This window comes from Centruroides vittatus, unplaced genomic scaffold, assembly GCF_030686945.1.
Source record: "Centruroides vittatus isolate TY-2023 unplaced genomic scaffold, ASM3068694v2 contig_882, whole genome shotgun sequence".
In the NCBI taxonomy this organism is placed as follows: domain Eukaryota; kingdom Metazoa; phylum Arthropoda; class Arachnida; order Scorpiones; family Buthidae; genus Centruroides; species Centruroides vittatus.
In genome coordinates, this window is record NW_027122574.1 from 1,621,685 (window position 1) to 1,644,269 (window position 22,585).

Sequence of the window (22,585 nt, forward strand, 5' to 3'; positions counted from 1 at the left end):
TGTCCAATAACAATTTAATTCAAGTATTGTTCTATAAAGAGAATAAAAAATTCAAAACGTCTAGTATCTGCTTATTTAAATTTTGATTATCGTTATAGAAGAATAGTGGAATCTCATTAAAACAAATCCCCAATAATGTTTGTTAAACAAAAAATTCATTGTATTGAAAAATGTACATAAATCATCACATGACATGTAAAACAAAAATTCTTACATATGTTATTTATAATGTTTTTTTACTTATTTCATGTGAATGAGGTAGTTTAGTTCTGAACATCAATTTAATTCACATCTCCAAATCATATTCTTTTGATGCTTTGGTTTCCTATACCTGAGAGGACTGATCAGGAACATAGCTACATTTCCCTCTCGCAGATGTCACATGGTACCATCATACCCTTGTGCCTTAAGTAAAGAATAAGGTAAATAAATTTAAATGAGACATAAATGGCCTTCCTTACACCTGTGCCTATGACATGTTGTGGCTCTTGTTGAAGTTAGTAAATCTGCAAGTTATTAGTTGTTTCTGCCCTCATCTGTCTACTGGGGTAAAGTTGCTTACCAGTTCAAAGATAATAGTGAAGAAGAATGAAAGAAGTTGTGATGAAATTGCTGCAGTAGATAGAAAACTAAAAATTCTAATGCAATGAAAAAAAACTGTTAAAAGTTTGTTGTAAATACTGTATGTTTGTAAAAGTTTGAAAAATTTTGTCATGGATTCCTGTGGAAGTTTAGCTAGAAAAATCTAAAAATTCATTATTATAAGGTTTGTTATAATGAGCTTCCACTGTATTAAATAAAACATCATATATTTATTATAATACAAGATGTTTATGACCCAGAAATCATAAATATGATAAATTTCTTACCAAAAATGTCTTGTTCATTTTCAAAATCTTCATTTAAAATACTATCAGGAGCAGAAGCAGATTTTATGATGGGTTTGGTGGGATCGACCATACCTGAGATAACCTCTTTTTGGTATTTTGTTAGCACAAGAGGTTTTATTGACACAGGCTTCTTTCCTTTCTTTTTGTTACTTGATCTCCTTGGTGTGCTTCTTAAATTTACCAAACTAGAAAACATAATTTAAAATATTTGTTTTAACATATAAGTAAAAATATTATTGTCAACAGAAAACATTAACTATAAATTGTCCTGTGTGATATGTTCTCAACGGCAACATTGTGCTAAGAAAATACATATAAATAAATATATACAAATATACCAATATGTTTAACATGTTGTCTGCCACAAGCAGTTTGCACAAACATCTTCTGGGCACCAATTTGATTATGCAATGTTTATTTTCTGTTTCAAATTTGAATATTTATTTTTAAGTATAATTGTCAGTAATATTTAATAATTAGCAAAAAAAATATTGATGCAAATTATCTCACAGTGAACAGGTAAAGCAACTTTTCTTTTGTAGATGCCAACTACAAGATAATTTTGGTAATATAAATAAAATGTGTTTTTTTATTTTTTAATGTTTTTCAATATTTTTTTCTATGAACTTTTTCTTTTATGACACTAAATTGATTTGTCATTCATATTCCAGGAACAAATTAGCCACTTTGGTAGTATATGTACTATGAAAATATTCGTATCTGGCAATCAAAACAGAAAACTCTTATCATATGTTAAGCTTCTTTATAGTTTTTACTATAATGCCCAATCGATGTGTCATTCTCATTCCCAATGTCCATTAATCAGTTACAACAACTACTTACTATGGGAATAGTTGTATCTGGCAAAACCTAACAGACATTATATGAGTTATCTTGTAGGTGGTGCCTCTTATTCAATTGCCAACTACGAGATAATTCATAGTTGTCAGACAACATGTTAAATTAAGAACATTTTAAAATTAATATTTCTTATTAATCTTAATTACTTAAAAAATTATTTATATATTTTAAATGTAATATAATTTGATATACAATATAGAGGATTTATTAACATATCTGAAAATATGATTTATATAATAAAATTTAGTTAAATATATACCATTTCTTTGCATTGCACTTATTATTTTTTCTTTTCCTTACTGTAAGTTTTTTAGTTGCTATTAACTTGTGAAAAAGTTTTAAAATAATTCAATGTTTAGTAAATTTTGATTTCCAGTTCAGATATGAGGGCAGTTTTTTCAACCTCCGATGATCCATAAAACAAAGACAAGTGTAAATAAGAAAATGAATTTATTACCAAAAGTTAGGTACAAACATGGTTACTTTTTGACGTAATCACAACAAAGATTGAGGCATTTGTCATATCTGTAGATGAGCTTTGCAATCCTTCTTCATAGAATGTTGCAGCAAGTGACTTGAGATGGGCCTTAATGTTATTTTGAAGATCGTCATTAGTCTTGAACCTCTGCCCTCCTAGCCACTTTTTCAGTTAAGAAAAGAAGTGGAAGTCTTCACACATTTTTAAACACCCAGCATATAGCCATGATTTAGAGCCAAGCAACTTCCACCTCTTTCCTGAACCAAAAATGTGGCTAAGAGGGCAGAAGATCGAGACTAATGACAATCTTCAAAACAATGTTGAGGCTCATCTCAAGTCACTGGAAGCAACATTCTATGACAAGGGAATGAAAAAGCTCGTCCATAGATATGACAAACGCCTCAATCTTCATGGTGATTATGTCGAAAAGTAACCATGTTTGTAAGCAACTTTTGGTAATAAATTCATTTTGTTATTTACACTTGTCTTTGTTTTATAGACCGTCGGAAGTTGGAAAAAACCACCCTCATATATAACTTTGTCATCAATCATCAAGTAAAGAATTTTATATCATATTCCATAATATTATTTTTAAAATTTATTTTTAAAATTTCTATGTTACCTTCCTAGATATTTGGCACCTTTTGTGAACTGCTGCCAAGAAAGAACTTGTTGCTGCTGAGAATCCAGCTGAAAATCATATCCAGTTTCTAACGAAGCTTCTGTGTCAGCAATATCACTCGACTCATTAGTGGCAGCATCAGTTTCATAATCTAAACACACAAAGAAAAAAATGATCAATTGTAAGAATTTATATGATTGACACAATTAGATATCTAAATATATAAAGAAAAATGTTTGTTAATTTGTTCTTTATACATTTTGACCTTGTTTGAGTAAATGCAATGAAGCTTTTTAAGGACTATCCTCTCATTCAGCAGGAAGTTAACAACTACTTTTGATTGAATTAACTTCAACTACCTGTCTGCAATAGGTCCTCATTTCTATCTGCAGGATGGTGGCATTAAATAGAAAAATTACTTAATATAAAGTTATCAGTGAGCAAAAAAATGTTTTTAGAAATTTTCAAGGCTGTTAAGTTTAATAATTGATCCATTTTTTGAAATTTAATTGATTGGCTGATTACCATTTCATATTTGGTTTTGAATGGAAGGTTAGAGTTAATATTAAAAATAACTCGTATGTCTCAAATTACCTTCTCGTGCAGATGGAAGTCAATGACTTTTTTCTGTTTAAAAACATCAATTCCTGTCTATCTGACCAATAAAATTATACCATTCCATACCATCTGATTATCAAAATAAACATGACAATGGTAGGCTAAAATAATCAAACCCTTACTATGGCTTACATTTTAATGTTATTCTTACTTTTGCCCAAGCAATGCCAGGCATATCTGCTAGTTTACTTATAAATTATTGCTTAGTGTTGAAAAATAACATTTGTTACATAAATGTTCTTAAAATTTATTTCCAAAAATTTTTAGATTAGTTTAAATACATTTAGTTGCTATTGTATCTGTGCATATAATATATTTTTAGCATGATTTTGACTTTTTATTTTAGACGATAAATTAAAAAAAATATGCACTTTTTTCATTATTAGCAAAGTCAAGACTTTGAAGAGATTTATACAAAGTTATAATTGTTTTGTCTTTTATTTTAGAATATTAGAATTCTAAATTATCTCAGAAAATTAAAACTTTCTGAAGAAATAAATTAAGAATTTTCAAAAGAAACAATTTCAGTTAAGCTTTAATATTTAAAAAATAACAATAAAGTATATTTTTACATAATAAAATATAAGACAATGTCACTAGTGTTTACAAATTTACACTCTCTTATGTAATGATCATTAACATATTTTAATTTATATAATTACCTTCACAAAATATTTCCGAAGCTTTAACTCTGGATTTTAATTTCACATAAAACTGATGATGACTCATTGCTAAGTTGAAAAAACATTTGCTCCTAGAAGAAAACAGAAAACAATTAATATACATATATTTTACTCTAGTAAAACTAAATTAAGCCAAGCCAATTCATTTGTAATAAAATAATCATCATCATCAAATAAAAATTATTAGTTTAATATGTGATTTAATCTAGTCATATGAAAATCAAAACATGCTGTTATTATGATATGCAAAATATGCAATTTTTAATATAAATAATAACAATAATGAAATATCTAGACAAATTTGCTATATTATTATTATTTAAAAAGTTTTTTAATAAGCAGTTTAATTGAAAAAGTTTTTATTATAAAACATATAAGTAAGAAATTAAAAGTAATTATATAATTACAAGAATTTTCAGAATTAACTCTTCATTCATTCATTAAGTATTGAAAAATTAAAATACAAGGTAACACTTTTAATCAGGGCTGTGGAGTCGGTAGATTTTTACATGACTCTGACCAGGGGTGGACTTGTTAACTGAAAATTCTGACATCATCGTGTGGCCTCAAAATATTAGCATCAATAAATATAGTTCTAATAAAGATAGAACGTAGAAACTTTTTATTCCAAAGCTAAAATATTCCTCTAAGTAATGAGTCAATACAATAATTTTTACTTTTCTGTTGTTATATGTAAAAGAGGAAAAGTGTAGCGATCGGTCAAAAAATGATCCCACCCCAAATTTTTGCATTTTTGGACTCGGGACACCTCGAAATGTTGAGATATGCAAAAGATTCAGGATTTTTTCTGTATGTACGAATGTTAGAATGTATGGGAGGCACGATTCTGAATCGGAGTCGGATGGTTTAACACAAGAGTTATTAAGCTTGAAAATGGTTGAACTAAATCGGTTGGTATACATTCTATCATCCGTTTGCACTTCTCTACGTTTCGAGGCTTCCCAAGTCCAAAAGAGTAAAAATCTGAGGAAGTCATTTTTTGAGTGATCGTCATTCTTTTCCTTTGTTATAGGACTATACTGTATAACAGCCGGGAAAGTAATAATGACAACGATTCTGATTATTTTTTAAAAAATACAAAATAAAACGGTTTAAAAAAATTAATTAAACATTAAAATTTGACACATCTACCGAATATATAAGTTCACATTTATTGACTCGTTTGATGATGGCATTGTTATTTGGTAAGCGTGTATGAATAAAAATAGTAAATACATTCTTATACAAACAAATTAGTTTAATAAAAATGTTGTACATAATATAAAAGTATATTGGGTAATATATAAGTATACAGATACATTAAACTAAGTCAAGAATGAGAAATATAATATTTAGACTGGTAAAAAAAAAAGGTTGCTTATTTTGCCACGTTGATTAATTTATTATTTTTTATCTCTGTTATAAACTGAATTACTCCTTACAAAAAAAAATCACTTCTATTAAGTCAGCATTCCCTGAAGCTCTTAAATCATATTTAATAATTTTAAGAGCGGAAAATAAACGCTCTACCGAAACTTGGTTGGTGGCAATGCTGTGACAATCAATGTTGTATTTTGGATAATGTCTGGATAGTGCAGTATTGCCGCTTTAACATCCAAACTCGAAGAGTGGTCAATATGATTTATTTTTTCCAGTGCATAATAAATATCATCTTCAAATTTTGTAAAATTTCCTTTTCTGCCTGTACTCATATTAGAACTCAAGCTTAATTTTGAGGATAGAGACGAGTTTTATAAAAAAATAAAAAATAAAAAAACTAGCAGATGAGCCAGATATTGCTCACGCAAAAAGTAACGATAACGAAGATTAAGATATTTAGATTATAGCCGATTTTACCCATTTTCACTGGGTGCATGAATTAGGTCCTCTCTCTTCCGAGACTAATTAGAGAATTTTAGATGTTTCTAAAAGTATGTTTGATTTTTCACAAAAACGCAAAATACCGCATCTAAAATAGCACGGTAGAAACAGAGTTTTTCGAGGTAATCCTTAACCCTCTCCCTCTTCCCCCCGCGAGAGGAATTTTGAAAAATCCCTTCTTAGTGTACATTCTTATGATGTATCCTAACTGTGTACCAAATTTCAACTCTTAACCATTTGAACTCTGAGCTCATCATTATTATTATTATTACAGTATTATTATTATTATTATTTATTATTATTATTATTAACCCATCTCAATTATATTATAAGATTGTGAATGCTAATAATGAATAAAATATTCATTAAGTCCGACCACACTGGAAATATGACACATGACCTCTTCTATGTCTCTACCCTGTCGACCTTTAATAAAGAACCAAAATTTAATAGCATTAATGCCCTTTATACACATGCTACTGTGCCAAATTTTGTTGTTTAAACTTTACTCATTCTGAGATATTGTTTAATAGTTCAGAACAGAATAAAGAAATTAAATGAATTAGATGCCAACATACATGCGTGGTCACATGAATTTTTCCCTTTATTTGACATTTTTTGGGTTTATAGGATCTCCAAACATATAGATTTGCAAAAAACTCGGAGAGTCAAATGTGACACGATTCAAATACTTTTTCATTTTTTATATACATAACAAATTGGGAAAGTAAAAAGGAGTCTGAGTCGAGGGAACTTTTGACGACTCCGACTAAAATACCAAAACTTCATGACTCCGACTCCACAGCCCTGCTTTTAATCGAATAGGATTTAAAGAAATATAAATGTTTTCTTTTAACTCTATTGCTTTAAATACAAAATTAGAAATCTCTAGTGTGATAAATATTATAAATTATATCAAATCTACAAATAGACTTTTGAAGAGTATTGTGAGTATTGTGAATACTAAAAACAGGTTTGTCTCTAGATGAAGTTGCTTATTTATAATTTGACTTAAGTTATGTTTATCAAGAAACATTTCCAAACATTCAAATTACTCAAGCTTAAAATTTATATTAAGAATAAGCATACCATACTTTCAAGCTTCTGTTTTTTTTTGTTTCTGATGATGAATGGATATTTGAAAATGCTAGAATAATACAGTTTTTCTTTGTTTATTGTTAAGATAATAAAGCATTTCTAAAGTTATTTCATTTTTTATTATTTTCCTATTTATTTATTGTTTAACTATCATTTGATCTTAATATATTCAACTATGTTACATATTGACAAATTTAGTATGTTCACTACCATCCATCGTAAGGCAAAATTGTACTTCATAAGCTGATTTCTTTTTCATAAAATATGTCACTATTTTACATAGATTAAGAATAAAAATTTTTTCATTTTGAGCAATCTTCACAGAATTATATGTAATGATGCCAAATTGAATCAAATAACTTGTGGACAAATAATGAAATTCTACTATAATTAAATATTTTTCTGAGAAACTAAGAAACCATGCAATAAAATATAACCTTAAAGATGTTTCTCACTCTCTAGATAGTAATAAACAACATGCAAAAAATAATGTTTACACCATTTACCAGAAAATTAGTATTAAGATGATACAAAATCACAACATCAGCACATTGTAATGAAGGCCAAATGATGCAAAGGTACAGTACATCAAATTAAATATATTTTTAGATATATTACATTTTTCTGCTTTAAAGATACAAAACTTTAATTTATAAGGCTTAATGTATTAAATAAATACATTAATAATTATAAAATTATTTCTAGAAATTAAACAATATTATTTTAAAGTTAAAAAGCTGATGGGAAACCATTTTGTATGACAGTAAGTCACCCATAATAGTGGTGTAAAGAACATAGACAACACAATATGTTCAGGAAATCCTGTGCCTTCATGTGTTGCCTTGAATTTTCCAGCAAGATAATGCCTGGCCGCACACGGCTAGTATTTCCCAGTAATGTCTTCGTTACTTTGCAAAACTTTGTTGGCCTGCCTGGTTTCAAAATTTGTCACCCATTGAGTATTTATAGAATAAGACGGGATGCCAGCTTTGGTCATTTATGAATGTAAGGAATCTGAAGTGGCAGCTGCAATATCTGTTGCAGGATATCACATGGTGACTATGCTTTCATATCCAACTCTATTGCTGTATGTGTCTAGGTAAAAGGAAGTTCTACAAGGTCCTAAGTGTTGCTTTAAATTGTACTACTGTCTCACAGAAAATTGTTCCTTTCCTATGATATTGCAATCACTTATTACTAATATCGTTTTGTTCACACTAATAAAATTTTATTTATTAGTGTGAAACTATAATTCCAATACCACCTTCTTGAAATTTTTTTATCAATAATTTGTAGTAAGTACTTTAAACTGTAAATTAGTAAAATACAAGTAATTTGTAGACAAATACTAAAATAATTTGGAGTCTTTTTCATTACTTTATATCTTTACCATACTAAAAGAATAAAATTAAACATTAGCAAATGGAAGACTAATACAAAAACACTAGCTTTACCAGTATTTGTGTATTTATTGCACGAAGAAAATATACTCCAAATTACTTTTGAGTTTATCTTCAAATTATATATATTTTATGCAGATCTTTATCTTGGATTTTTATTGTTTTGTAAAACAGTAATTTAAAGTATAAATTTAAATATACAAGTATCATAAAAATATAATTTTTATACGTATAAAACTAGACAATATATTCTCACCCAAAATTCATACTATATAATGAGTTTTGGATAAGAAAATTGTTTAAACTTTATGAAAAATATTAGTATGTTATGTAACAAAACAGTTGTCTCTTCAATTAAGCAATTCTAAAAAAAAGTATATTTTAATCCACTAATTGCTGATCATAAAAACATGAAATTAATATTCTTATAATGCACAAGTTTTCTCAGTCATTAAAAATTATACTTCAACAAATAAGACTCACTTTATGTTATGAGTTACATAAAACTTGAAGTGAATGTGCCAGCCTGTTATACTTTCAGTTCTTGGACATAGAGAAAAGTAATGATTTGTATAAGAGATTCTATATATTTCTTTCCATGGATATTCTTGAATTTTATTTCTTTTATTGCCCTTTTCTTCAAAAATATCAATGCCTTCTTCAAAGATTCCAATCCAAATGTATGATGATAAATGTTTTTTATCCTAAAATATAATAAAATTTAGTTTGTTGTACTATACATATAATACAGTTGCCATAAAAAAATTAATAGTATAAAATTTTTTAAATATCTAAAATTAAACTAGTATACAATTATCAATAGATATGTTATAAGTAATGTATCACATATTTTTATATACAGTAAAACTTCTCTAACTCAAAGCTCCGAGGGGCAGGAATAAACTTTGAATTACAGACAATTTGAATTAGAAAACAATAAAGTGAAAAATGCCAATTCTGAATAGATTTGTATTTTTATCTCTCTTGCATTATATAAAGAATCTTTGATAGCGTTTTGTTTTAAACAGTGCATGTAATACTTCCAGCAAAATGTTCAATGTGATTAATGGAATCTAACAGTTTTGCAGGTACATATTGTTAATATAAAGTGAGAGGTACTACAATGTACTACATTTGTATTTGCTTTGTACAGTGCTACAATGTTATCAACAAATGGGTTTTGGACAGTAGATACAATAAATTGTCTGAAAATTTCATGTAAATCTGATAATTAGGATCACTTTGGCTAGAATAAATATTAAAATTTGAGTCAGGGAAGTTGAAAGTAACATAAGCCAGTATCAGGAAACCATGAAAATCTTTGACTTTGAGAAACTTCAAGTTAAAGATGTTAAATCCCTATGCTATTCCACTGAGACCTATCAAGTGCTTCATTTTTTCAAGGTACAGATGTTTGAGTTAGAGACATTTTACTGTATATTTTAACATGATTTTATAAGTAAGATTTCTGGATATATTTTTTCTTTTTAAATTACGAAATACCTAAATTCTTTCAGTTAAATAAAGCACTTTAGTTTGCCATATAACTTAGTATTGGAGAGCGACAGATTGAATTAAATTAATCTAATTTTGCCTTTTTGTTTTGTATAAGATTTATAAAATACAGCCAAATTTGATTGATTCAAATTATTGTATAATTCAAATCCATTCTTGAAATTTGTAATTCCATGAACATTAAAAAAATGTGACTAATTCAAAGTTAGTGTATTTCATAGTTCGAAATAAAAAATGAAAGCAAAACCTTAAGCATGATATGTACACAACTTTGTCATTAGCTTAAAAAACTGAAGCACATAATGAAGTGAAAAAGAAAATGTGATACTGCTGAAGAATATGGAATACTGAAAAATACCAGAAACTTGCAGAAAACTAGTTTAATTTTTTAACATTGATAATTTAAACTTCTTTTATTTTCTCCTGGTGTTCAATTTAAAAATAATTTATTGTAAATGCAGTGTCTGAATGTACATATTAATGTTATTTTAGTCATGTTCCTGAGTTTTAGCTTTTGTTGCTATATGTGTGTATCTTCAGTTTGGTTGCTAAAACTACAATTGGGTAAATGAAACAAAGTTTTATTTTTATTATTAATTTTATTTGCATACAAGAAAATTAGCAGTTTGCATTAAAAAAAAATTGGAAAGCCATTGAAATATTACTTCATCACTTTCACCTGTATCAGAACTTATGTTGTCAGAATTCTCATTTTCTATTTCATTATCATCAATATCTTCAGCCTCCTTGAACAGTTCACATCCTATGTTCTATCTAAAGGTGTTGATAACCTTTCTTGAAGTCCTTTACAACTGTTTTCATCAACAATCTTTCATAATTCTACTTTTACAAAAATATGTGGAATTTTTATCATCAATACATCCATCTATGCTTTTGTTATGAAAATCAGTTGCATTCAATTAAATTTCTTCCTTTTCAAAATACTTCAGTAAGAAATAAATTCTTTTACAGGTATCTGAGAATCAATCAACATAAATGAATATTTGATTGCTTTCTTAATTTTTACAAATTGCATTTAAATCATACCTAGTTGTTTGGAAAACTCAAAATGATTTATATTTTATGGAGAGAAATATATGTATTGGTGCCTGTAAGTGACAAATTATAACTTATTGCTTCTTTCCTGTGAGTATCAATAAATATATAATTAATAAAAGATATAGAACAAAATCAAGACAGTATCCTACATGCTGGTTGTAGACTACTCAGCATGCACATCACATGAAGGAAAGTAGGCATCATTGAATATTTCATGTGTATTCCAGAAATTATTATTTGTAGCTTAATGACTATCAAAACAAAACTGAAACTTTGTGTTTCAATTTTGCTTGCCTTATTTTTTTTTTATGTCTAAAACACTTTTTGTAAACTCTAAAACATATAATCATATTGAATACATGAATTTATAATTACAATAAAAATTTACACTTTACAATAGAATAAATTTTATGGTAAATTTTCAGCAACCTTCTTCCAATTTTTCACAATGGCTTGAACAGTAGACTTGTAGGAATAAAATTAAGAAGTTACCAAAACTGACTCATGTTGTTGAATACAATAAGAACAATTGGATTAGTTTAGTTGAGTGTTTTTGAACACTCAACTAATTGATCATTTCCCATTGGGCAAAACACTTAGTTTTCATGTGCAATTTGTGGGCAGCAGCACAACTGAGCTAATGTTTAATACTGCTAAACAATTGAGGCACTAAATTTCAGTGTCAGTTTAACTCTGTACATGTACAGTACCACAGACATTTATCAAAATCAAAGAAAACTTTAATCAATCTCAAATATAAGTTAAAGCTTAAATATAGGTCAAGTGCAATTTTTTCCCTGTTAACCCTGAAAAAATAATATTTGACTAATATTTGGGTCATTATTGTATATAAGCTGTTAAAATTAATAACAGATTAAGAAAATAAATTATGGAATCTGTTTAAATTAAGAATTTTGGACATAATGTTTTTCTTGTGTTGTTTTGATTAAACAGTATTTTCATTTGATGTAAATCATTTTGTGTTTTCATCATTGTTTTACAAAAGCTTAATATTTGCAAAATGATTGACATATAATTATAATATATGTTTCATTATTTTCAATTTTTGGTTTAGAGAACATTTGTTGAATAGTGGACAAAATAATATTCAAGTTTAAATTTAATAAAGGCAATGCTATATTTTTTATTTTTACTTTTACTTGTTTATTTTGAAATTATAGATAATAATAATAACAGTTACTACTAAAATAAATGTCATAAATACATAAAAAATTGAAGTATTTCAATAACTTACTTGAATTACTTTGTAAAAATGATATCCATATTCGGGCAACTTTTGAACTCCCTATCAAAAGTATAAACAAAAAAGTATTGAAAGATATATTATTTAAAATAAATAAACAACACAAAAGGAAAATAATATTATATAATATTTTATAAATTTAAATTATTAAATGCCTAAATTCTTTGAGTTAAACTAGTAAAATTAATAACTGTCTTCCTGTGTGTTTTTGCATCTTCATACTTACCTAAATAACAAAATCCCCAAATTTCAAATATTATATGTGTCTAATGTCTCTAATCTGCATCCAAATGATGTTAATACATGACTGAATTTCAGTCCACAAAAACTTTTATATATATTTTAAAAGTAAAATAATACACTAGCCGTTTTTCATATACTTTCAAAAACATTTATATTCTTAAAAATATAAATAACTTTTCTAATTTTTTAACAATCAGTTCATATATTTATACTTTTACAACAACAAGAACATCCTAATTCTGATTAGAAAATTGTACGTATGTTATATGCAAAAAGTAATAGAAATATCAATTGTAAATTAAGATATATTGCCAAAATCTTTTTGTATTTTAATCAGTTGTAATATTTCAGAACTTAATGTTTATATTTATAATCATGTAGTACATTTAATGATTTTCCACATTTGAAAGTTTAAGTTTCTTGCATTAAACTTTTAATATAACATGTAACTAAATAACAAAATATGTTATTTTTGTTAGTCAAATGTATGAAAGAAATGACAGCTCTTAAAAAATAGTATTTATAATCGTGTATATATATGCATAAAAGTTATATTCTTACCTGCATAAATTCCAATTCAGATATTTCTTTAGATAATCCATAATGGATCCCATGAAGTTCTGTAAGCTTCTCTTTAGCTTCAGATCTATCCATTTCGTGAATGATTCTTTGAGGTAGATAATGTTCCAGTAAAAAATAATTTTTATGTACAACTTTATCAAAATTGCCAAATTCTGCCTGGAGGGCAAAACCAGCCAGATTCATGGCTTCATTATCATCACAATATATTCTTTCTTCTAATAAATCTCGTCTAAATTGAAGATAATACTGATGTCGAACACCAGAGTGCCTACATTAAAAATTTTCAGAAAAAAGCTTTAAATAAAAAATAAAAGAAAGTCAAAAGTATTAATTTACTTTAAAGATTTGTTATGAAATCTTGAGGAAAAAAATAATATATATATATACAGGTGAATGCAAAAGTAGGTATACAATTGTTATTATGAAAAGAAAACATACAAGGAGAAAATAAGAAAAAACATTTATTTTTATGTACAAATTAAATCACAAATAAGGAATACAAACTAATAAAAGATAATAAAAATAATAATAATAACGAACACCAAACATTTGTATTTCTCAGATACTCAACTGTATACCCACTTTTGCACCCCCTGTATATAAAACAACAAATATTACTTTTAAAACCAAAAATTATTTTAATAAGTTTTGAATAATATATTAAAATAATCTCTCATATATTATGATTTTAGTGTTAAAAAATGACTAATATTGTTACTAATTTAAATTAAGATGACTAAGAAATAACTTTCTGACTATGTAATTATATTTATAATATTTGCAAGTTAGAAAAAATAATTATTTGATGAATTTGCTTCTTAATATCTTAAATATTTTATAAACAACTGAATTTTAAAATAAAAATGCAAAAAAATGAATCTTTTTCAAAATTATTTATTAGAACAATTAAACTTTATCTTAAACATATAATAGCAAAAAAACGAAAAAAACTGAGTATTTAGATAATATAGATTTGGTTTTTTATCCAAAAGATCTATTGTAGAGTAGATCTCAGGAAACATTTAAATATTACATTTAGATTTGAAGAAAGAAGAATGATTATAATCACTCTCTTTTTTATCATATAAATTATTATAAGAAAATCTTAGACTTATGAGATCTTACAATTATTTACATGAAAGAAGTGAGAATTGAATCAATGCTTATTGTAAGATATTTCTATATTTCTGTAACATATTCAAAGATATATAAAAAGTTATAAATATTCTTAATTGACACTTTTTATGTTAAAAAGTACCAATTAAGAACTTCACTATTTATATTTGTTAATAAATCACATTTTTCTAATTTATAATTTAGACAGTCCCTGACTTTTGTACATAATCTGTTCCTAAAAAGAAATGTAAAAGTCAAATAATAGTTACACAATATAAAGGGATATATACAGTAAACTAAACCTGAATTTTTAATCAAATAATATTGCTGGATTCATCACACCATTGGATAATTCAGTATGTAGATATAATGTAATTTGGACTACCTTTAGTCCAAATTATTTTTATTCAAGATGACAACTTAATTGTAATTTGGTAGTCCAATTATGATTAATTTGTCTTCTTTTATTAAATTTAATAATTAGAATAAAAGTAATTAATTTAGAATATTCTGGAAGAAAAAATAAAACTGAAGCAGTACTCAAATATGCAACTCCTGCAGATATGTTGCCAATTATATTACCCATACATCTGTCCAATCTTTGCTTCCAGATCAACTAATTTCAAAGATATAACCATACTGGTGTCTCAATGCACTCACTAAAGCCATGGATGTGTTAGTTTTATCTAGTTGATGCAGTGAGTGACAAGTATGGTTATATCTTCTAAATTAATTAGCCTGGAAGCAAAGATTGGACAGACATCCATATAGCATAATTAGAAATGCATCTGGATTACGAGCAAGAGTTGTAAGTTTCAATCCCACTCTGAATCAATCTTTCCTCCAGAACACTTTAAATTTATTAATTTAATTGTAATTATTAAATTTAATAGATGGCAACTTAATCAATTACTTTTAGTCCAAATTATTTTATATCTATACATGTAATTAGCTAAGTTATGGTCCAACAAATCTGGTGGTATCAGCTGATTAAGTTATAAAGGGAAAGCTAAAATCAAAAATTATAAAAATTTAAGGTAGAGTTTAGTTTTAGTTTTTATTTTATAGTAAATATGCTATAATGCATAAAACATTATTTAAAATTTCTATTATTATTATTTATAATGTCAAATCTGCAAAACAAACAAAAACAGGTTGAAATATTAATTTTTACGAATGATTTTAGTGTTGCTAAACCAAAACTAGTAGAAAGCATCACTGCTTGATAAATGAAACTTTTTGGTCAGCTGAAAGTGTACAAATGTCTGAAGTTGGCATATGAAATTCAATTTAAAATTATCAAAGTATTATGTATGAAAGAGCAAGTTGTCTAAAAATCAAATGTCCAAAAGTCAAGAGCTTTATTATATTAAAAATCTATTCTATTTCATTTATTCCTATATTGTAATAAGTCTAGAAAAGAATATATGAACACAATCTTACAGAAATCTAATTTAGAAAATATACAAGTCTATGATCATTTAGAGTGGAGGTAAAAAAAATCACAGAAATTATGCTTATGTAATATTCAAATGTCTCCTTATAATCATTTGCATAAATAAATTTTGATTCATAGTTTTGTTGTAAATATTCATTTTAATAAAAAATCTCAATAATTCAAAAATATTAAGTAATTTAAAACATTTTTATAACAATAATGACATAACTACCTTATAAGATTAATATCTTTCAAGTAAAATTTAACTCTCCAGTACAAAGTAAAGCTAATATCTTCATCAATTGCTTTTTTACTATAAGGATTTGACATCCAGCATCTTAAAATCTGTTTAACTAACTTCTCTTGATTCTCCAAAAAAAATACGTCTCCATCTAAAAAAAAACTGAAAAAATTAGTTTTCAGGTAAAAATCTTCATATTTAGAATTTAAATAGATTCATAAGAATTTCATTAAATACTTGAAAGCTATTCTTCAATGACAATTGCTTGTAACAATTAAAACGAAATGGTAAATTAAAACTCCACTAAATTTACGAAGAATATTGTTTTACGAAAGTGACATTATTATCTAAGCAATTATAACTAATTATGAAATATATACTAAAAAATTTTCAAATATAAATGAAATATTAAAAAACAATTAATTCTAAATAATTATATGTTATTTACATAAAAACAAGTTTCAAATTTAAAAATTTTACAAAAAAAACTCAATAATTTTTCAGACTTTAATGTAGAAAAACTTTTTACAATTCATCAATAGTTGCTTTTCTTTCTCCAAAAACAGTAACAAATTAATTTGTCACTATTTAAATGAGTAAAATTTAAATCCAAGCAACCTTTTAAATTTCATTACAAACTAAGTTTTAATGAAAGCAAATGTTTTCAGCCTTATTCAACAAGCCCTCTTTAAGCTAAATTCAATGAAACTATTCTAAAGTTAAACACTCTATATTTTCATATAGTGAGTAGAAAATCTTGTGCATATTGAGGAAAATCTTTCATGATGAATAAGTAATTTAGAGAGTTTATATACATATATGAAAATATACTTACCATGTTTAAAAGCTAATCCAAAAACAGAATTTTCAGGTAATGATAAATGAGCTGATGCAATATTATAAATATCTTTGACCACAACAGATGAATTGCAACTGATGTCCAAATGAATACCATTCAGTAATATCACAGTAACTCGACAAGGAAATATCTTACTTTTATTTACCTGAAAAACAATATGAAACAGCAACTATTAATAATAAATTAACAAATGCTTTTTTTTATTTTAATTTGTTATTATGCAAACAGAAGTTTACATGATAATTAATATTGAAATAAATAAATTTATTAATAATTTATAAAAGTATGTTATATAATGTGTCCCAAAAATATAGATAATATACGTTTTTATTTTTTTTTAAATATTAAATATTTCTTAACAATGCAAGTGGTTATTATTGTTTATTTATAGCACAGTACAATGTCATATAATCGTAAATGTTACATCTTATACATGTCTATGATAATATACCTTATGGATATACAGCCTTAGTATGAAATAATAGAAAGTTTTCAAAAATATATATATATTGATAATTATGTTATACCACTTATATGCACTTAAATACAAAAATACTGTTATGTAGACACTGACATTTAAATACAATAATATGGTAAAAATATGGTACCAGTCCTTGGAAAAACACTTCTGATATATTTGGAAAATTTAGCATTAAGATTAAATACTGCAAATAATAATATCAATTCTTCCATTAAAACTTCTTGTCACTCTTTTTTTAATAGTTTTATAAACTAGAACATACACTTTAATTAATCCATGTGCAACAGCTGAGAAAATATGAAATAGTTCAGTTTAAAAATATTTTAAAAAATCAATACATATGGTAACAAAATTAATATGAACTGAATGTCAATAATTATTCCAAACAATTTTCTTGTGATCTTGATAATTCAACTATTCTTCAACATTAGTCACATTGATTTTGCAACCATATTTAACCCCTTAATTTTTTTTTTAAATTCTAAAAGATAAATTTAAGAAAAAATGGATTAAACTTACCGTCGATTTTTTAGTTTTTGTATCCAGTGATAAAGAAATTACTGGTTTCACACTCATGACTACAAATTCTGGTCCCAATATTTTCTGTTTCGAATTAATAAAACTATATTTTATTATATTTTTAAAACAAAAAACACCAACTACATCAACAATAACATCAAATAAGTATTAATTTCTGAAATTTATTTGAAACCTTACAAATTAAATATTTTCTAAATGTAAATCTGGTATTATTTTAAATAACTTATTATATTAATGTTTTAATAATATTAATAAATATGTAACCATTTATTCTTTGAAGAAAGAATATTTTAATGATATTTTTATTGTTACATTAATTAAAAGATCAATAATTTAACAAATTCTAATTCATAATTTATGAAGGCTAACTTTGAACATGAAATCTAACATTACTTTTTTGAATTGATGGCATATTTCTAAATATTAACTAAAAATAATAATAAGTATATACATTGAAAATATATTTGATATTTGAATCTTTAGCAGAAATCACTGATAACTTTTGTGTTTCAGTGATTTCTGCTAAAAGTAAACTTTCAAAACACAGCAATCTTATTTAAAATTTTGATAACTTCTAATAAATTTTTTAAATTTTAGGTTTTAAAATTAAATTGTAATATTTGCTAATTTTTACATAAATTTGACTAAACAAACAAAATCAAAATTCATAATATCCTCTCTCTCTATTTTTCTATTTTCCTCAATGATATTTGTAGACTGTAACTTTCAGAAATGTTATATTCTGTGATGTTTTTGAACATATGATTAAAATTAATAAATGTAAATATCTTTGATAAAATAAAAATAATACAAATTAAAACATCTTAACAAATCAGAATGGTAGAAAGAAATATAAAAAATAGATATTCTCAATTAGTTTTTAAAACTACCAAGAAAGCAAAAAGTTATAATAATATGATTCTCTTTGGCAATTTTTTAAATTAATTAATTAGCATCTTAAAATCTGTTCCTTATTCATCCTATCATATTTTTGATAATAGATAAAATAATCTTGTATATACCTTTCATTACAGGAAAATGATTACAATCCCATTGAGACATTAGCATTTGATTATATAACAATGAGAATTAAACTAACAAAATATCTTTACTAATATCGATACAATATGAATACAAGGTGTCACAAAAATCCTTGTAAACTCGAAAACAGATTTAGATTTTGTAACATTTAAACATCTTAAGCTTTTAAACTTACAAAAACCCTACTCTAAAGCTTAATTAATAAAGTTCTTTATACATTAGTTTTATGAGTTTAAACTCGTAATTTCCTTTTACTTTTACATTTATTTACCAGCTGAAAACAGCAGATGCCTGTAATATGAAAACATTGCATGTGATATGGACTTTTTTGTGGAGCCACATTAAAAGTTATGCATTCATGAAAGCTCAATTGTTTTGGATAATCTTCAGAAGGGGAATTACAAATGCATTCCATACAGTCAGTCAGAAGGAGTTGATGTTATCACAGCATGAAAGTTGGCTTGAACAACATATGACATGATAATTGTTAAGTCAAAGTTTAAAAATAAATTTTTACTAATTAAAAAACTTTGTTAATTAAGATTTCAATGATAGACTAAAACAAACAAAATCATAAGAATTGAATGTAGGCATCAATGAAACATTTTTGTCCCACTCCACCATTCACATGCTATTGAGCCAACACCCCAGGGTGTTATTTCAACCATTTTCCAGAGATAATGTGGGACTGCCTCTGGCAAGTGGTTATTTATTTGCAGAACTTGTAGAACAGACTACAGTTGGAAATCTGAAGCTAAAATAAAAAAAATTGAAAAAATTTTATGCATATATATATTTGACTCCAATAACCTTTCAGACACTTGTTTTTTGCTATAGTCTATTTTATATGAAGCTGTTAATATTAAAACATATTTTACAATTTTAATGATGTTTATATAGTTCATAATATTTATATATCTTGAATTACTAAATTTACACAACAAAAAAATTAAATTGAATTACTAGTTTGTCTGCATAAAGACATTTGGAATACTTTGAACAGTCAATATTTTTCAAATAATTTATAAGATTACCTTTTTAATGGAATTATTTTGATGAGAATCAGTCTTTTTTGAAACAACTTGGTCTAATGAATAGAGTGGTGTTTTTACAATGTTTTCTATGCGATGATGCCTCTTAAATTTTTTAGTGTTAGATTCTTCTTCAGAGAGACTATCTAAAGTCATATCATTTCTGAAATAAATAGAAACATTATCAATTAGTACTGTATAATAAAAAGTTTTTTGTCTGTATTATTAATTACAGGAAACTACTTAGTTACTATGACTAATGAACAGACTTATTACACTCCCAGCCTATTTAATTAACTTAACCAAAATGCATTTTGGCTTTACTGGCCTATCAATTTGATGACATACAAGGAACAGAATATATGATGACATTTGCCAACATTACAATATGCGTTAATAGTACAATTATTACAAATGAATAAGGTGTATGTAAATACACCTTATTAATAGGATTCTAAATTATCACTAGGACAGTAACACAACAATACTAAACAAGTCCAGTAAAAACTTTGTGAACAGTCCTGTTTTCTTTATGATTGTGATAATTTTCTATTCTTCTGTCTCCACCACATTTGTTGGATATGCTGGTTCAATTTCCTTTTCTTGATTTTTATTTTCATTTGAAATTATTTCTGGGCACATTTTTCATTATGATTATGGATGATCCTATAATGTTTTAGTTTTGATTTACAGATTCACACAGTTGGTTTAATCAGCACTTCAAATACAATAATACTACATGTTTAAAGTTTCTACCACTAGTTTTACTGCTTGTTTCCAATTGGTTAACACAAAATATCTGCTATTAGCTAACAACCAGATGTGAACCACATATGTTTGCAGGAAAGAATTACATGACTATGGAATACATAACAATTAAACAGAATTAATCTTTTATGTTTAACAAGTCATACCATGTATGATTTATTTCCTGCCTGTTACTATCATTAACACGTTGACTGCCAACTACGATATAACTCGTAGTTTGCGTTATTGCCTAGGTTGCCAACTACAAGTTATATTGAAGTTTGTTTCCTTGCCATATTTGTTTAGCTACGATGAAATTCGTAGTATATCAGTGTAAATATGAATACATAGCCCCAGGGGCAAGAACAAAAAATCAAGATTGGCTTACATGAACAGAACATTTATTAATAAATGAACAGAAAATATAATCACAAAAAGTTTATTCAAAATCAAAAGCAAAACAATATTTTTATTGTTTGTGATAATTTTTAAAACAATCTTCCATGCAAAGGGCTGGCTTCTCTGGACAGATTGGACAAAAATAATGCATTTCTCAGCATTTTTTAGTTTTGGTACAAATTCAACATCACTTTGTCGGATGCTGTTTTTTTCGGTAGGTGGGATACTCTGTAAATAATGAAGCTCTTGCAATCTAATTTTTTTTTGAAACTGGTTGAATCTCTTCTCCAATCAATGCCTTGACGAATGCTTCTCTAAACTTTATAAGTTTTATTTTAGAAGTTGCTTTTTGAAACAGTTTGTGCACATTGTGTATATATATCTCTATAATACGTAATGCAACCTTTTTGGGCCATCTAATAGTCTTTCTTAGAGCTGCGTAGTACGATAGCATTTGATCTGATTGGTCAATGACAGACCAGACATTCCGTGATTGTAATTTCGAATTATATTCAGTTTCATCAAACATTTTCCATTGCAATTGAATACCTCTGCCATTTCAACAACATGCATGTTTGAAATGGTAAGGACTTCTCATTTATCTTTCCATTTACATACAGTAACAAGACCATTTTGCTGCCAAATAAACTCCCCCTTTTTCAGTTTTCAATTTACCACATCTCTGGGATTCCCCTTTGTTATTTCGTAGAGTTCCACATACATAAGTTTTTCGTGTAGTCAGTAATTTCGTAAGATCAACAGAATTATAAAACTTATCCATGTATACTGTATATCCCTTATCAAGATTGTCCTCAAGTAAGTGTAAGACAACATCAGTAGTGTGACCTAAATTATTGTCAATTCCCTCAGATTTTCCGCTTTAAATTGTTATTTTCATAACAACACCATCGGATTCACAAATACAGTGTCAAACTATATGAACTATGTGTTTTTTATTTTTAATGTACTGGCGAAAATGCAATCTTCCATGCCATAACATCACTGATTCGTCAATACACATATTTTCATCTGGCACATAGTTTTGGCACATAATATTATTGAAATAATTTAGTATAGGTCATACCTTATATAATCTGTCAGAAGATGGTATTGAGCTGTCAACTAAATGAAAATAACACAGTAACAATTGAAATTTATTTAGACTCATATGTTATTGCTAAAACATTATATTATACAGTTTGTTTGTACTCCAGTAATGTTCTATTAAAGGAAAAGAACAAGAGCCAATTTGTAATACAAGTCCAATAAAAACTTTCATTTCTGCAGCTCTGATGTTTTTCCACTGTGATACCCTTTTAGATTTTTTTTATTTCTTTATATTTTGCAATTTCTTGTGCAGCGTACAAATTTGTTTGTTACCAGTAATGCAAGAAATTCTTCCGAAAAAAATAAGTCCACCAGCATTTGCACCGTAAGATTTGCTGTATCCAATTTCAAACCAATATTTTCTTGGAAAATAAATAGTTTAGGATTTTGT

The 22,585-nt window shown here is 26.4% G+C and overlaps 1 protein-coding gene across 1 annotated transcript in view; it reads right to left on the reverse strand.

Annotated features, from left to right (window-relative positions):
* LOC136983411 (tyrosine-protein phosphatase non-receptor type 13-like) overlaps window positions 1–22,585 on the reverse strand; it is a 100,315-nt gene that overhangs the window by 44,955 nt on the left and 32,775 nt on the right. The window contains exons 10-19 of the mRNA XM_067280130.1: window positions 19,945–20,104; window positions 17,849–17,932; window positions 16,825–16,993; window positions 15,981–16,140; window positions 13,174–13,462; window positions 12,361–12,411; window positions 9,015–9,235; window positions 4,132–4,223; window positions 2,852–3,002; window positions 870–1,075 (exon numbers count right to left, since the gene is read on the reverse strand). Coding sequence (XP_067136231.1) covers window positions 870–1,075; window positions 2,852–3,002; window positions 4,132–4,223; window positions 9,015–9,235; window positions 12,361–12,411; window positions 13,174–13,462; window positions 15,981–16,140; window positions 16,825–16,993; window positions 17,849–17,932; window positions 19,945–20,104 — 1,583 coding nt within the window. The remainder of the gene's footprint in view (window positions 1–869; window positions 1,076–2,851; window positions 3,003–4,131; window positions 4,224–9,014; window positions 9,236–12,360; window positions 12,412–13,173; window positions 13,463–15,980; window positions 16,141–16,824; window positions 16,994–17,848; window positions 17,933–19,944; window positions 20,105–22,585) is intronic.